The following is a 17,991-nucleotide window of genomic DNA, read 5'->3' on the forward strand; positions in this document are numbered from 1 at the left end:
CTTAGCGGTTAAGCGCTTGTCTGTGAAGCCTAAGGACCCCGGTTCGAGGCTCGGTTCCCCAGGTCCCACGTTAGCCAGATGCACAAGGGGGTGCACCCGTCTGGAGTTTGTTGGCAGAGGCTGGAAGCCCTGGCGCGCCCATTCTCTCTCTCTCCCTCTATCTGTCTTTCTCTCTGTGTCTGTCGCTCTCAAATAAATAAATAAATAATAAAAAAATTAAAAAAAAAAGATTAAGAAATGCAGGATTGGTGGCTACAGATGTAACTCATTTGGTAGAGTATTTGCCCAGCATACACATGGCTCTGGGTTTGATACCAAACACTGTATAAGCAAGGCATGGTAGTGCATGCCTATGGTCCTAGCATTTGGGAGGTGGAGGTAGGAGGATCAGAAGTTCAAGGTCATCCTCTGCTACATAGCAAGTTTGAGGCCAGCCAGGGATGCATAAAAGGCAAAAAAAAAAAAAAAAAAGACTGAAATGACCATTTAAATCCCATGCCAGACTTTAGCCTTGCATTATGTGAAAACGTGTCACCATAGAATTAAAACTTGAAGAGTATTTGTAACTGCTGCTTTGCTGTAGTTGGTGGTAGAAACAATTTCTTTGGGTTTGTTTTGGACTTGTAGATTGTGCCTCTCCTGGAGAAGGTGGAGAAAAATGGCCTGTGTGACCCTACTGTCCAGAGTTGTTTGGAGATCTTAGCAGCCATTTATTTTTCTTTGAGCCTGAAGAACCCACTGAAGAAAGTATTGGCGAGGTAAGGGGAGAATGGTAGGGAAGTTGAGTGTTACAGAAAGCAACCAGGGCCTGGGGTGCAGCTCAGTGGAAAAGCTTAGAATGGGGAGAGCTGTGGCTTCTGTCCTTAGAAGCTTAAAAACATAAGCAAAAGCAAAAAAAAAAAAAAAAAAAAAAAAGATTCTCTATGGGTTTTAGAAATTTATTGAAATTATATCACTTCCGATTTCACTCAAGTCATCTGTCTGTGTGTCAATCTCCAGTCTTTCGAAATGTAAAGATCTTTCTTAGGTCGTAGGCCCCAAAACTGAGGCTTTGTTCTGTGGGCTACAGTTTGCTACCCCTGGCTCAGTCTTCCTTTGTTTAGCCTATTTTCTTACTCCTTTTTATGTGTTTGTGCTGTGTGTTCTGACACCAACACTATAGCGAGTATGTGCTTGATACAAAATTTTTATATAATAGAGATGTACATGGTATTCAGTGAGGCTTGTATTGCACCATTTCTGGCCCATTTATTTTATCTCCCTTAGTAAGTGTTGCCACCTAACAGTTTGGTATCTCTCTTTTCAGACTTTTTTTTGGGGGGTGGATTTAACATATGTGTATTTTAGGTTTTTATTTTATTTTTTCATGTAAATAGGATTATACTCTATAATGTTTTATAGCTTATTTATTAAGTAAAAGTATTTTATAGATGCCCATTTTAGGATAATCCTTTTTTAACAAAAACTGGTTAGAAAACATAACTTAAAGTTATGTTTCTTAACCTTATTTTTGCATATGTGGTTGTGGTGTCCATGTGTGAATGCCTATTTTCGTGTGTGTGGGTGCGTGTATGTGTAGTGTGGAGGTCACAGGATGAGTCAGCTGTCTTTCCTCAATGGCTCGCCACTTCACTTACTTGAATCCAAGCTAGCCAGCTTGTCCCAGGTGTCCCTTTGCTCTGCCTCCTGAGTGGCTGGGATTACAGGCCCACCTGGCTTCCATGTGGATGCTGTGGATGTGAGAACTCTGGTCTCCACGCCTGCACAGCCAGCACTTGATCTTCTGAGCCTCTTCCCAGTCCTTCTTCAGAATTTTACCTGCGCCGTTCAGTGGTGTTAGGTATATTCATGTTGATGTACGTTGATCCTCAGGACTTTTTCATCTTGTAAAACTGCAACTACCCTCATTAAACAGCTCCTCATTTCCTTCTCAGTGCTTTGCTGCTCTCACATTTTACTTTCTGTTTCTAAGAAGGTATGCTTGACATACCTTCTACCAGCGGGACATTTGCCTTCTTGAGACTGATTTCACTACAGATAACGTCCTTAAAGTTTATCCATGTGGTGGAATCAGACATAAGTCTTCCTTTATGAAGCTAAATAGTCCATTGTATGTCCAACCACATTCTGCTCATCCACTCGTCTGTTAGTGAAGGTCTGGGCTGCTTCCACACTTTGGCTATTGCGATCATGCTGCTTTGAACATTAGTGTGCAAATGTCTCTGTGAGAACCCACTTTCAGTGCTTTGCGATACACACTCTAATGTGGGATTGCTGTGTAGTATAGTCAATCTATTTTTAATTTTTTTTTCCAGGAGCAAATAATAAAAACTAATGTTACAATTTATTTCATTTTCATGATTACAGATATTATATAGGGCACAGTAGACAGATAAAAGCAAGCACCTTTCCCACATCTGCATCTGACCAGAGGCAGCATTTTTCCTTTTGAATGAGGTGCAGATTAGCTTGGGTTGAAAACTGGCAGCAGCAGGTCTTTGTAATGAAGGTGCTTCTTCATTGGCAGCCAAGCATGGTAAGTGTGAGCCATGCTGTGAACTCTTGAGTTGGTCATCCAACTCGGGTTAAGGCAGGCACTGTTAAAAGCTTCCTCCCCTTCACTAACACAGGCCACCAGCAACCAACTATTACCACATAAAAATAAAACTGTGCTCTCCATTGATTGGAACCGTAGTGCCTGGGCCCCTTTTAAGAGCATTAGCTCCCTGAGAGGAAAAAGAGGTCCTAACCAACTGCTTTCATGGGCAGTGACCCCCGTAGAGTGTACCTAAGGTCCTTTGCAGTAAAAATCAAGATCACCTTGGCCAGTTCATCATTACTTACATACAAGGCGTGTTTAAAGCTGATTACAGACCATGTATTGCAACCATAATCCCAAGAAATTGTTCAGTTTTAGCACATTTCTGCAAGTGAGAAATCATCTCAAAGCAAGAGTGACAGTTCATCATCTTTTAGAAGAAGGAAAATCCAGAAGGCAGAAACAAAAATCCCAAACTCATCAAATTCCATGTCTATCTTCATAGCCTTTGTTGACAAAATCTAGACTCCTTTCTCTTCCTAATGTGAGGAATCCATCTTTAGGGTCAAGAAGAGTTTTCAGGCTTATCTTTGCCATGGCCCATGAGCCCCAGTCCTTCAATAGGCATCTCTTTCTCCTTATTGCTTTCTGAACACACTGCCGGTAGCACTTGAAGAGGTCGGGGCACGGGTCCCCAGAGCCATCCCCCTTCAGGAGCTTCTCGGCAAACCAGCGATGGAAACACTGGTCGTGCTCCCGCTCCAAGTCCGTGCAAGCCTCCCCGACGCTGTTCATGGCGAGGGCCTATTTTTAATTTTTTGAGGAACTGCTATACATCTATGTTGCCATGCCTTGTGTTCCTGCCAACAGTCTTACTATAAAAGCTCTGTGGTTGCACCACAGTATGTGTACACCAAAAGCATGTATCTGGACACACTTTGCTTGCTTTATGTGGTCACTTCCTCATTAATGAATATCCAGTTGCTTTCCAAAGCTGCTGTGATATTCTTCGTTATATATGTTTGGATATATGTATCATTTGAGAAAATTCCTAAATTAGAATTTCTGTACTAAAAATCAGGCCTGTAATTTTTTTTTTTTTTTTTTAGTTTTTGAAGTAGGGTCCCACTCTGGCTCAGGCTGACCTGGAATTCACACTGTATTCTCCAGGTGGCCTCAAACTCATGGTGAACCTCCTACCTCTGCCTACTGAGTACTGGGGTTAAAGGCGTGCACCACCACACGCAGCTCTAGGCCTGTGAAGTTTTTATAGATACGTTCAATTGTACTCCCCCATTGCTGTCTCCTCTTACACTGCTGCCACTAGTGACAGAGACTGCTCGTTTCTTTGCCGCTGTCTAGTACTAGATAGTACTAATCTATAAAGGAGTGCTATCTTATTATCATTTGTAGCTCCCAGAGTATTAGTATGATTTGCATTAATCTTTTTTCATGGTGCAGATCATTAAACCCACAGCCTCATACATGCCAAATAGGTGCTCTTCACTGAACCATGTTCCCAGCCTGTGGCTGAACATTTTGTCATGTTTTCAGACTGACTGCTTTCTTAAACCTCTATGTATCTTTTGTTCATTATCTTGTTAGAATGTTTTCTTAGTTTATAAGAGCTCTATATACATTATATGCCAGATACATTCCTTTTCTTACTTTAAACTTTTTAGTAGCTTGTCTTTATAAAAAATTTACGAAGGGCTGGAGAGATGGCTCAGCATTAAAGGCACTTGCTTGGAAAGCCTGACCGCCTGGATTTGATTACTCAGTACCCACGTAAAGGCACATACACTAAATAGTGCATGCATCTGGAGCTGTTTTTCAGTGGCAAGAGGCCCTGACATGCCCATGTGGTCTTTCTCTCTACTTGTCAAACAAACAAAAACACAATCCACCTTCCCACCAAACCTTTCCACTTTCAGACTGCGTAATTCATTTCTTTCCCCTCCACTTTCTCACTTGCTTTAGCACTTCCAGGGCAGGCCTGTGTTTCTGGCTTTCTATAAGTAGGCCCTGTTAACCTTTTGGGATGGCTTCCTGTCTCACCACTGCTGAGTGCCCACCTGTGCCAGGCAGCTGGGTGTGAAGGAGTTCTCTGGACGTTCACATACGGTTGGGGAATGGGAAACTTTGCAGGGAGCCAGAGTCATATCAGCTCTGCTCAGCTGGTCCCAATGTGTTCTTCAGCAGCTACTCAGCGGGTCTCTGCTGTCTTCCCCCTCAGGTTTCTTGCCTTTGCGAGGAGGCTGACGGGAGTGGAAAAAGCCCTCACCTTGCTTCTGCTCCTGAAGCTCTGGGCGGCCCCTGGGTGGGCTCACTGATCAGGCCTGCTGGCGCCTCGGTGGGATTCTAGCCTGTTTCCTCCTTCCTGGAAGAACTTGGTCTCTCCTGCTTCTCTGCTGTAGTTGATAATAACTTACACACCTCCACTTTTCAGTAGAAGAGTGTATTTTGCTGTGTTTCTGTTTATTTCCCTCCCTAGGCTGCTTTGGTGTGGATAGCATGCTGCCATCTGACCTGGAAGTCCCCTCAAGTTTTGAGTATACTGTGAGGTGTAGGGATTCAGTTTTATTTTCTTTTCCAAGTAGGATTCATTTATCCTTAAACTGTCAAATAGACCATCTTTCTGCACATACTTGGAATACCGCCTGGTTGGGTTATGTGTCCCTGTACAAGCATGGTTCCCTTGACCTTGGACTTGGGTATTTGTTGGTGTACTACTTTCACACGCTTAGTTTCTAGTTTGATAATATGATTCAATTATATAATAGAGTAAGTTACCTCTACTGATTCTTGGTTTTAAGAATATTTTTTAGAATAGTCATCTTTTAAGTTTATTTCTTCCAGAAAGGTAGTAAACCGTGTTTTAAGAAATGGATATTTGTTTTGATTTAACTGAACTAAAATTGACATAGCTTTAACCTCACTCAGTAATTTTTGTTCAATGCCTATTATGTTTCAGGCACATTCCTAAGAATTGGAGTTATAATGATAAAGCATCTAGGATGGGGGAACCTTCCAAGGGGAAAATAGACAAAGTAGCATCATATTTGTACAAGATAGTAGATGGCATGAGAGCTGTGAAGAAAAATGAAGTAAAGATTGGAGACAGAGAATCAGGATGGGTGAGAGTTAGTGTTAAATATGGTAGTCACCTCAGATAATATGAGGCAGTGGTATTTGCTATTTTAGGAAAGAGTCGTCTGGATGAAAGAAAGAACAAGAGGAAAGATTTTGGCATGCATACCCTTAGAACAAAAGTGGTCATGTAGCCAGAGGTAAGGATTGAGATGCAGGTTGTAAAGGCCTTCCAGGTCCCTGTGAGCTGTGCGTCCGTGTGCTGCTATGCGGAGGTCACTAGGGGCTGTCAGGCATTGTCAGCCCTTTGCATTTGGGGGTTCCACAGGCAGCCAACCATGCATCACAAATACTTGAAAAGCTGCATGTCTGCTGAACATGTAGACTTGTTTTCCTTGCTTACTGGTCCCTACATGTTGTTTAACAATATGTAGTATAGCTATGTATATAGCATTTGCATCGTGTTAGGTACTTTTAACAATCTAGAAAGAATTTAAAGTATGTGGGAAGCTGGGCGTGGTGGCACACACCTTTAATCCCAGCACTAGGGTGGCAGAGGTAGTAGGATCACTGTGTGTTCAAGGCCAGTCTGAGAGTACATAGTGAATTCCAGGTCAGCCTGGACTAGATTGAGACCCTACCTCAGAAAAAAAAAAAAGAGTAAAGTATATGGGAGCATCTAGACACGGCATACAGCAAATACCACATCATTTTGTGTCAGATACTTAAACATTCCCCAATTTTGGTAGGAGCCCATCCTTGCAGGTAGTGAGGGATGACTCCACATGGTCATTTAGTAGTGTTGTTCTGGCCGCTGTTGAGGATAGCCTTTGGGGATCAGAGAGAAGCAAGATGGAGCCAAGGAGATACATGAGACTTGTCAGGCCAGGGAATTCCAGTGGTGGTGTGAAGTTGTAATTGCATTTGTTGTGTACTTTATGAGTCTTCTTGTAACATAACTTGAAGTACAAGGCTTACAGATTTTTATTTTTTTTCCTCTAGCTCCCTAAATGGCCTACCTGAACTTTTTCTAACTGAGGCTATACACAGTTTTACTTCTCATCTTCAAGAAGAATTGAATACTACTGACCTGTATGCCTACAGGAAAGTAATTGAGAACATATCTTCCTGTATGGAGAATTTCAGCCTGGGTAAGCCAGTACTCTTCCAGTACTTTTTCTGGCTAACAGTTAACATTACATCGTTGTTTTTAAATGTTCATTTTGGTACAACTCCTTATCAGTGTTAATTCCTTCCACTATAGGTAGAGCCAGTGTTAATAATCTGCTCAGAAATGGTAAGTCCTATTATTTTCTTTTGTTTTGGGGGCTGGCAGGCTGGAGTCATTTTGGCACACACTCCTGTGGTTCCCTAGGCAATAGTTGGAGGACTACCAATAACTGACGTGTACCGTGTCCCTCCTTACATTGCTGAGTCTCTGTTAGATCCTTGTCAGTAAGGGGCTTTGACTCTTTTCTGGTCCTGAGGTGGGAGCCGGCGGTGGTGCTCTAGTTTGTCACCGTACTCTTTCTGTTTCAGTGCTTCACTTTCTGCAGAGGAGCCTCACTGAGATCCTGGAAGACAACAGGCAAGTGCCGCGTGTCTGCACACTCGTGCGTGCGTCTGTGTGCCACTTGGGATTTTGAATTTTCCTTTTATGAAGAACTTCCAAAATGGCCTCAGGATGTGCTGGTTCTGTCCTTCTGCATCAATCTTTAATTATTTAAACTTACTTTTAGAGGTTTGATATTTAATATTTGGTTGCTTTTTTTAAGTTTCAGTTTCGCGTGTGTGTATGTGTGTGTATAAATTTGGACGTGTATGTGCCATGGTACACATGTGGAGATCAGAGGACTGTAGGGTCTTTTTTTTTTATTATTATTACTGCTGTTTGTGTAACTTCCTAGGAATTCTGTTTCTTCCTTCTTGCTGTAGGTGCACTGGTATTACGGAAGCTAACTCCACCCTCTGGCTTTTATGTGAGGTCTGGGGGTCTGAACTCAGGCCCTCAAGAGTTGTGAGGCAAGCACGTATCCACTGAGCCACCTCCCCAGCTCCTGCCATTGATTTTTTTTAAAAAAAATATTTATTTGCAGGCAGAGAATGAGAATAGGTATACCATATCCTCTTGCTTTTGCGAACAAACGCTAGGTGCATGTGCCACTATGTGCATCTGGCTGTATGTGGGTACTGGAGCATCAAACGTAGGCTGACAGGCTTTGTAAGCAAATGCCTCTAGCCACTGAGTCATCTCCGCCTCTCAGCTCCCTTGATATGCTTTGTGACAGGGTCTCACTATGTAACCCAGGCTGGCCTTCAACCTGTGATCCTCTAGACTCAGCCTCTCAAGTGCTTGGGTACACCGCCATGCTGGCCGATATTTTTCAAAGGCTAAGCAAATTATGAGAATAAATGAGTAAAGGAACAGTTCTTTCCCCTGTCTCTGAGTGTTACTACTTTATGGGTGATGTTGCAGTCAGGTTCGCATTGCTAGTAGAAATCACCCAACAAGAGCAGCTTGTGGGAAAAAGAGGTTTATTTTCACTTGTAGCTTAAGGGGAAGCTCCACGATGGCAGGGAAAACGATGGCATGAGCAGAGGGTGGACATCACTCCCTGGCCCACGTAAGGTGGACAACAGGAACAGGAGCGTGTGCCAAACACTGTCATGGGGAAGCTGGCTCTAACACCCATAAGCCCACCCCCAATAATACACTGCCTCCAGGAGAATTTAATTTCCAATTGCTATCAGCTAGGGAGACTAGCATTCAGAATACCTAAGTTTATGGGGACACCTGAATCAAACCACCACAGGTGGTACTTCTTCTTTTTATTTTTTTAATTTAAAAAAAAATTTTTTTTTTTTGTTTTTGTTTTTGTTTTCTGAGGTAGGGTCTCACTCTAGCCCAGGTTGACCTGGAATTCACTATGGAATTCACTCAGGCTGGCCTTGAACTCATGGTGATCCTCCTACCTTTGCCTTCTGAGTGCTGGGATTAAAGGTGTATGCCAACACGCCCAGCCTTTATTTATTTAAAAAGTCCTGAGCTGGAGAGGTAGCTCAGTGGCTAAAGGTGCTTATTTGCAAAGCCTGCTAACCTGGGTTCAGTTCCTCAGTACCCTAGTAAAGCCAGATGCACAAAGTGGTGCATGTGTCTGGAATTCGTTTACAGTGGCATGAGGCCCTGGCATATCCATTCTCTCTCTCACTCTTTTTCTGCCTGCAAATAAATAAAAGATAGATTATATTTTTAAAAATGTCTTCTGAGGGCTAGAGAGATGGCTTAGTGGTTAAAGCACTTACCTGCAAAGACTAAAACCTCATGTTCGACTCTCCAATTCCCACGTAGCCAGATGCACACGTGTACAAGGGGCACATGTCTGGAGTGCGTTCTAAGTGGCTGAAGGTCCCGGTGTGCCCATTCTCTTTCTGTCTCTCTCTCAAACAAACAAACAACAACAACAACAACAACAAAAAAAAAAACCTAAAAGATTGTGTTCTGAGATCACTTCTTGGCCTTTTGGCTAAGTTCAAGTATAAAGTCTTCTAACCGTTTATTTTTTATTTTTTAATTTTTTGTTATTTTGTCTTTTTGTTTTTCAAGATAGGGTTTCACTCTAGCTCAGGTTGACTTGGAATTCAGTATATAGTCTCAGGGTGACCTTGAACTCATGGTGATCCTCCTACCTCTGCCTCCTGAGTGCTGGGATTAAAGGCGTGCACCACCATGCTGGCTCACATCTTCTGACCTTTATACATGTTCTGTATTTTCTTTTTGCAGAGTTGCTTTTTTCCTGGTTGCTAGGTTTGCTTGCAGTGTTCCTGTGAGAAATGTTTCCTCAGAGGTCTAGTGTTCCTTGTTTGGGTTTCCTGTCTAAGTCTTGATCACTTAGAATTGATTTGAAGCTCTGTGTATATGATATAGGATGACTGCAGGCTTGGTTCCATCTCTGCTGGCTTAGAGGTTTGGATTAGTGTTATTATTAAGTAGATTTGTTGCCAATCTTCCGATTTTCAGGCCTGCATCTGCCCCTACATTAAGGAACACTAAAGGGTCAACCGTTTCCCAGCCTATTGGATTTACAAATGAGGTCACCTCTGGGTTTGCTGTCTGGTTTATATCCTTATTTTGTTAAGTCTGTTCTCTGTCATCCATTTGCTTTGCACATTCTGTAATATTACTGGGTGGGGAGATGCTCAGTCAGTAACCTGATTGCCTTGTAAACATGAGGGTCTGATTTGATACCTAGGACCCATGTAAAAATGCCAGGCATGGCGTCACGTGCCTGTAACCCCAGTGCTGGGGAGGCAGAGACAGGAAGAACCCTAGGGCTTGCTGGCTGGCCGGTTCAGCTTTTTATTGGTGAGCTCTAGGCCAATGTATACTCTTGTCTCAAAATAAACAAACAAACAATAAAAGAAAAACTTAAAAAAGAGCTGAGTAGCGTTCCTGAGGGTTACAGCTGAGGGTGTCTCCTGCCTCCACACACGTGCATTAAAAAATTACTGATGTCATCTTGTTGCTTCTTTTCCGCTCTTGTGTATTTATGTCTTTACATTTTGAATCCCGTGGCTGTTGGTCTAGGAAGACCCTGGGAGGCAGGAGGAGTAATACCTGTATGCCTTCCTTGACTCCCAGAGAGCTCCTCTGTCTCCTCCCGGCTCCTGCTGCTTCAGCCTGTCCCATGCACACTGCCCAGCCTCTGCTGTTCTTCGTTCCTGCTGCTTAGTACTAAATGCCGGAGTCCCTCTGCCTGAGGCCTTTCCTCTTCTGTAGACTCAGTCAGCTGTTTCCTAGCCATCTCAACCTGGCTCTTTTAAAGGCATCTCAAATTCATTGTGTTCAGAAGAAAAGTCAATGTCTTTTGTATCCTCTATGGTACCTGGTGGCTTCTACTTTCTGTCACTGAATTTGTTCTTTTAAAGTAATTCATACAAATAGAATCCATAATAGATAGTTAGATTTTTTTGTGTGTGTTTTTTTTTTCTTTTTAATTTTTTGAGACAGGATCTTGCTACCTAGTCCAGACTATCCCTGTCAGGCTTATTTTACGTATAATAATCTCAGGCTCCATATATGTGGTGTATATATATATATTTATATATATATATATATACACACACACACACACACATAATACATATACATGTATATATGTTATATATATATATATATATTATATATATGTGTAATCTTTTTTTAAAAAATATTTTTGTTTACTTGCAAGAAGGGAAAGAGAGGGAAAATGGATATGTGAGAGGAAATAGGTATTCCAGGGCCTCCTGCCTTCAGATGCATGTACCACTTTGTGCATCTGGCTTTATGTGGTTACTGGGGAATTGAACCCAGTCTGTGTGGCTTTGCAAGCAAGCACCTTTTAACTGATGGACCATCACTACAGGCCTTTTAAAAAATACTTATTTGAGAGATAGGATGGAGAGAGAGAAAGAAATATGAATGAGAATGAATATGGGTATATAAGCCCCCCCCTCCCCCCGTCACTGCAAATGAACTTCAGACACATGTGCCACTTTGTGCATCTGGTTTACGTGAGTACTGGGGACTCAAACCTATGCCATTTGGCTTTACAAGCAAGTGCTTTCAATTACTGAGTTACATCTGTAGCTTCTATCCACCTAATTTTGAGATAGGGTCTCTTTTTGGCCTAGAGCTCATTGATAAGGATTCTCCCTGTCTTCTGCCTCCCCATGGGATTATAGGCATCTTCCTGCATTCCACATTATCAGAACAAGCCAGCTGTGGGAGAGCTTCCACTCTGGTTCCACCCTAATTTCCTCATGCCTGAGACCACAGCATGGGACACCTTTGGCTGTGGGGTTTTAGCATCTAGTTCTGCTGGGCATCCAAGAGATGTGGCATATACCTGTATTGTTTTGGTGGCCTCTGAGATCTCTCTCACCAACCATTCATAGGAAGGTGGCTCAGTCATGACACTGAGATTTTCATTCAGTATCCGATAGGTTCTGGGAGCAGCTTTATCCATATAGGGCACTCCCACTTAAACTCGTCTCTTTCATTTTATTTTATTATTTTTATGAAATATTGTATTTATTTATCAGGGAGAGGGAGAGGGTGAGAGGGAGAGAGAACGAACATGCCAGGGCCTCCAGCCACAGCAAACAAACTCCAGATGCGTGCATCACCTTGTACATCAGGCTTTTGTGGGTCCTGGGGAATCAGACCTGGGTCCTTAGGCTTCACATGCAGATGAATTAACCACTAAGCCATCTCTTCAGCCCTCATTTTATTTTTTTAATTAGCTTATGTATCATCAGAATTATTCATAGGTTTTTTTAAAAGTGTTTTCAAGGTAGGGTCTCCCTGTATCCCAGGCTGACCTGGAACTCACTGTGTAGGCCCAGGCTAGCTTTGAACACACAGCCATCCTCTGTCCTCTGCCTCCCGAGTGCTGGGGTTCAAGGTGTGCGTCATCATGCCCAACTCCTTTTGTGCCTTCTTGAGTTCTTATTTTTACTCTGCAATAGGAAGGAGGGCTGATCTTCAGCTGAGGAAGAGGGCTTCTGATGAAATAAGAGTGTTAGAAGTTTTCAGTGAATGTCTACACAACTGGAATGTTCGTGCAAATGGAAAAGATACATCTGTGTCTACTGTAAAATTGATTTTGGCTCTGTTTGAGGAATGTGTTGGTTTTTGTGAGAGGTAGAAATGGTCACACTTGTATTTGAATTCTTTTTGTAATCATATCTTTTCTTCTTTGTAGAAAATTTGCTGGAAATCATATTGTTCAAACCCAGTTGATGAATGACTTGTTGGTAGGCATTAGAGTTTCAATGACATTAGTGCAGAAAGTACAAAGTTTCCAGGGTGATCTTTGGAAGGCTTCCAGTTCTCCTATATGGCAAAGTATGTGTCGCTTGCTGAGTATTTTCACCAAGTTTTTATGTGATGGTAAGTGTGACAGCCTACAGATGGTGGTTATGATTGAGTCAGTCCTTCCTCGCCATGGTTTGAAGTGTATTTTATTGAGGTATGCAATTTCTCTCCCAGCCTCACAAAGTGGGGAATTACATGATTTTAATGCTGTTGTCTTTCCAAAGTGTGAATTTAGCAAAGGTAATGTTGAAGGGCTTTTCTAAGTTTGTGTGTGTGTGTGTTGTATACAAAGAAGAAAAGTGGAATGTTCTCACCTTTGAAAAAACACAAACTTGCAAAAGAAAATTCTTTAGAAGAGATTTCCAAATTTAGAGGGAGGATGTTGGGATGAGTTCAGGCCTTAGCGAGTATTGTCTTCAGATAATGACAGCAGCTCCTGACTGCGGGCCTGACCCTTGCTTTTCGTGTATTGCGTGTGTTCGGTTCATACGACCACTGCTGTAGGAAGCCGCATAGGAGACAAGCAGGCGTTCCTCGTAAGAGTATTCAAAATAACCAACTAAGTGAGAGAGTACCATCATTTTCAAACATCCAGTGATTTGATGTAGACAGCATTAAGCACCAATACTTTGCTAATATCACAGAAACAGAAAACCAGGCAAAAATGTGACTCTTAGTCTCTTGTTGCTATTATGTGTCATCTTCCCAAAGGGACTGAGGTCTAGAACAATCGTATCACCGGATTAGCTGCCAGTTTGCTGGAATTAGAGGACCGAGGAACACATTGAAGTTTATCAGGAATAAGTAAACACAGCATTTAAATTGAGGGACACTCTGCACGTCAGAAGGGCCAGATTCCTCATCAGAATTGTAACAGAGAAGGGGACAGAGTGTACTAATAGAGTTAAAAGACATTACTTTTTTTTTCTGAGGTAGGGTCTCCCTCTAGCCCAGGCTGACCTGGAATTTACTATGTAGTCTCAGGATAGCCTGTAACTTAATGGCGATCCTCCTGTGTCTGCCTCGTGAGTGCTGGGATTAAAGGCATGCGCCACCATGCCCAACTTACATGTTTCTTTTTACCTCGGATCTTGCATAGGTGTTAAAAAGGGAAATTAATTAATTATTTTTATAAAATCAGAGTAGAGGGGATATTTATTTATTATTCTGAGAGAGAGAGAGAGAGAATAGGTGTGCCAGGCCCTTTAGCCACTGCAAACAAACTCCAGATGTGTGCACCACCTTGTTGCTTATGTGTAACATTGCACGCTTGAGTCACAGTGCGTCTGGCTTCATGGGACCTGGAGATTCGAACCTGAGTTCTTAGGCTTCGAACGCAAAGCACCTTAATCACTAAACCATTTCTCTAGCCTGGATGTTTACTTTTTAAAAGAGGAATTTGTTAATCTGAAAATAAAAGACTTGTGAAACACAGAGAAGACTGAATTTTAATATGACAGCCTCTTTTGAAAAGCTGGTGGCGCTTAATCAACATTGTTTTTTAGGAGCTTAATGCTTTGGGTAACAGTAAAGTGTTTAGCTGCAAGGAGCAGATGACTGAACCTCAGGACACAAGCATATGTGCCTCCTTCTCACGTAACATGAAGTTCAGAGGCAGGTGGTGTGCCACCCAAACATGTTCTAGCTTTTTGCCGTGGCATTTTAAAAATCATGTTTGCTTCTACTCGTGTGTTTTCTCCTGTTTGCCCTGTGTCTGCTGTAACTGTAGACATCAGGTGCCTATTCAAAGAAGGGAGACGAGGGTCTGTTGCATCCTTAGCTTTCACCAGATAAATAATGATGTCTAGGAACTCTGCTTACAGCCCATCCTCTTGAACTCTCTCATCTTGCCACCTTTCATTGCAAAATCATCGAGGAAGCAAGTATCCTGCCTTTCGCTAGGCACATGGCTGCCCCAAGGCTATAGTCCTGTTACCAAGGTTGGAGGGCAGGATGGGTCACTCGTATTTAATTCACCATGTCTGTAATACTTCTTACTGGGTTGAATAGATCCTATTATCAGAGGCAAATAGAGATAAACAAAAAGAAGACAGCAGTCAGCATTGTTTGGTGGCTTTGAGTCCAGTGCCCGGGGGTACCGACACGTGTAGCTCACGTGGGTGTTGATCCTGTGCCCAGGTCTTGCGTGGGGCTGGGATGCAGAGGCGCTTGTGCAGGGGACGGGACGGACGGTGGGGCTACTTCGTGTGCTGCACACGGTGGGTGGCCGTAGATGGTGGAGGAGAGAGGAAGGCATCTCACCTCATGAGTATTGCTGGGCTTTTTTGTCAGACAAGTTGTTTTCCCATTTTAATCATGTGCAAACTGAGTTTCCAGAAAGTTAAGTAACTTGTCCAGGCCCTGTCCTCCTAGGAAGTGGTCAGATGGGAAACTGTGTAACCCTGAAGCACGGCTCCTTCCGCGGCACCACAGGAGGGCGCGCTCCTTTAATGCCTGCTCTCCAGTTTCTGTTGTTTCTCTTTTGCCAAATAGATGACCTCTTACAGACCATTCAGAGCACATCTGGATTAGCTGTCATCCTTTTTATTAAGACTATGTTTCATCCACCTGAAAAGATTCCTGAGTTGGTAAGTGTATCTCCTTTTTAGAATTTTACTTCATTGAGACATAGCTACATGTTAAATTTTTTAAAAAGTGAATTTCTGTTTGCACAGTGTGGATTTTTTCCAATTCCCGAAAGTTTAGATGAAGACAAAAAAAAAAAAAAAGTAATAATTACTTGTAAACTCATTTAACAAAGTTAATTATCAACATTTTGGGTGAATATTCCTAGTATGCCTTAGTTATTATAAAAGATATTTGTAACATTAAAAATTATATAGAGGGCTGGAGAGATGGCTTAGCGGTTAAGCGCTTGCCTGTGAAGCCTAAGAACCCCGGTTCAAGGCTCGGTTCCCCAGGTCCCACGTTAGCCAGATGCACAAGGGTGCGCACGCGTCTGGAGTTCGTTTGCAGAGGCTGGAAGCCCTGGCGCGCCCATTCTCTCTCTCTCCCTCTATCTGTCTTTCTCTCTGTGTCTGTCACTCTCAAATAAATAAATAAAACATTAAAAAAAAAAAAAGAATGTAAGAGCTGGAAAGAAGGGTGGAGTATTTAAAAAAAAATTATATAGAGATTAATCTATAGCTATATTCCCAGTATTAATTTTCAATTGACTATGTTCCTTTTTTAAAATAAATTTTATTTTATTTTATTTTTTTTGGTTTTTCGAGGTAGGGTCTCACTCTGGTCCAGGCTGACCTGGAATTAACTCTGTAGTCTCAGGGTGGCCTTGAACTCATGGCGATCCTCCTACCTCTGCCTCCCGAGTGCTGGGATTAAAGGCGTGCGCCACCACGCCCGGCTAAAATAAATTTTATTAACAGCTTCCATGATTGTTGACAATACCCCATGGTATATTTTATTTCTTTTTTTGTTTATTATTATTTATTTATCTGAGAGCAACAGAGAGAGAAAGAGGCAGAGAGAGAGAGAGAGAGAGAGAGGAAGAGAGAATGGATGCGCCAGAGCCTCCAGCCACTGCAAACGAACTCCAGATGCATGCGCCCCCTTGTGCATCTGGCTAACATGGGTCCTGGGGAATTGAGCCTTGAACCAAGGTACTTAGGCTTCACAGGCAAGCACTTAACCACTAAGCCATCTCTCCAGCCCAGCTATGTTCTTTTTATGAAGAAGAACCCAAATCATTTATGTTAGACAGAATCATGAATGAGTCAAGTTTTTATTGAATTTGTCCATGTGGAAAGTACAATTTGGTAATTTCAACCAAAGCCTTTATATTTCTTGCTAGCATAATTTCAGTAATTCTGAAATTATACAAAGTAATTATCCTTCAATAAGATTGAATTTTTTTTTCCAGGTAGAGTCTCACTCTAGCCCAGGCTGACCTGGCACGCACTCTGGTCCCAAATTGGCCTCCAGCTCTCAGAGATCCTCCTACCTCTGCCTCCTGAGTGCTGGGGTTAAAGGTGTGCGCTGCCATACCTGGCTTACATTTTTTTCTCAAATCATCTGAAAAGTGTTTAGCTGGTCACTTGTAAGTGGCAGCCTGTTGTCCCCTACCAGTGCTTTCCTGCCCATGATAGGATTTATATACTTAGATTTCATTGTATTCCCTTTTAATTTAATGCCTGTGGCTGTTTCATTACTAGTTTTCCTAGAATGTTCTAGGAGAAAGAAGTTTTTGGGATTGTATCTGAACTATTTATTGGAAAGTTGTAAAGGTTTTCTTATTTTTCACTGTTATTGTTTCCAGATCAGCAGTCTGCTTCTCCGCTCAGGGGACTGCAGCGGCTTCCCTGACTGGCTTGTGAGCAGTTGTCCAAGGCTTTGCTGTGCTCATGTCCCTGGGTCAGCGCTCTTATTCCTGTGTCAGGGGACGCTCGCCATGTTGGACTGGCAGGATGGGGTCATGGGCCTGAGTGGAGAGGCCCTGCTCTTGGATACTGCGCAGGTTTTGTTCACCTTGAGTTCACAGTGAGTTTTGACGTAGCTATCTCATCTCGTATGTTTTTCCCCTGCAAGGCACATTCCTTTGGTTTTTACTTTTCAAAGTTCACCTTTTAAAAATCATTTATTTATTTATATGTAGAGAGGAGGGAGGGGGAGGAAAAGAGAAGGAAAGAAAATTGGCATAACAGAGCCTTTTATCACTGCAGACAAACTGCAGATGTGTACACCACTTTGTGTATCTGGCTTTATGTGAGTATTGGGGAATTGAACCTGGGCCGACTGGCTTTGCAAGCAAGTGCCTTTAACTTCTGAGCTGTCAGCTCCCTAAAAGAATTTGAAAGAGAAATCTGAATGAATACACACACACACACACACACACACACACACACACTTGTTATGTTGTTTGTTTTGTGTTTTGTTTTTGTTTTTTTCTTGATGTAGGGTTGCACTCCAGCACAAAGAGCACACTCTGTAGTCCCCGTCTGGTCTTGAACTCACAGTGATCCTCCAACTTCTGCCTCCTTAGTGCTAGAATTAAAAGCACGCATCACCATGCTCAGCTAGCATATATAATTTAATGAAATATGGTTAGGGTAAATCCTAAATTAAGAGTGACTTACATGTAGCAATACAGTAGCATAAAGAGAAGATAAAAGTTATAGAAATTACTGGTACAGGTTAGCATGTAATGAACATCTCTTTTGTGTGTATGTGGGGGGTGGGCGTGTGGATATGGAAGCCATGTGGGGGGTGTGGGCATGTGGGTGTGGAAGCCATGTGGGGGTGTGTGCGTGTGGATATGGAATCCAGAAGACAACCTCAGGAGTACTTCCTCAGGTGCTGCTCACCTTTAGATCCTTTAAAAAAATATTTATTTACTTATGAGTGTGCGAGAGAATGGGTGCACCAGGGCCTCTAGCCATTGCAAATGAACTCCAGACACATGTGCCACCTTGTACATTTGGTCTTATGTGGGGACTAAGGAGTAGAGCCCAGGTCTTTAGTCTTTGTAGGCAAATGTCTTAACTGCTGA

General features: G+C 42.5%; 1 protein-coding gene and 1 pseudogene across 4 annotated transcripts in view; one reads left to right on the top strand and one right to left on the bottom strand.

The window, feature by feature from the left end:
* Positions 1-17,991, top strand: part of Thada (THADA armadillo repeat containing) — a 343,908-nt gene that overhangs the window by 4,527 nt on the left and 321,390 nt on the right. For 3 of the 4 annotated variants that reach the window (XM_045137566.1, XM_045137568.1, XM_045137567.1), the window contains exons 4-10: positions 628-758; positions 6,632-6,780; positions 6,894-6,926; positions 7,169-7,217; positions 12,373-12,560; positions 14,979-15,073; positions 16,762-16,982. In XM_045137566.1, coding sequence (XP_044993501.1) covers positions 628-758; positions 6,632-6,780; positions 6,894-6,926; positions 7,169-7,217; positions 12,373-12,560; positions 14,979-15,073; positions 16,762-16,982 — 866 coding nt within the window. Of the gene's footprint in view, positions 1-627; positions 759-6,631; positions 6,781-6,893; positions 6,927-7,168; positions 7,218-12,372; positions 12,561-14,978; positions 15,074-16,761; positions 16,983-17,991 lie in introns of those variants that run through there. The other variant, XM_045137569.1, reaches the window with a different exon arrangement.
* Positions 3,105-3,334, bottom strand: LOC101617226 (annotated as a pseudogene).

This window comes from Jaculus jaculus, chromosome 18 (genome assembly GCF_020740685.1).
Source record: "Jaculus jaculus isolate mJacJac1 chromosome 18, mJacJac1.mat.Y.cur, whole genome shotgun sequence".
Taxonomy (NCBI): domain Eukaryota; kingdom Metazoa; phylum Chordata; class Mammalia; order Rodentia; family Dipodidae; genus Jaculus; species Jaculus jaculus.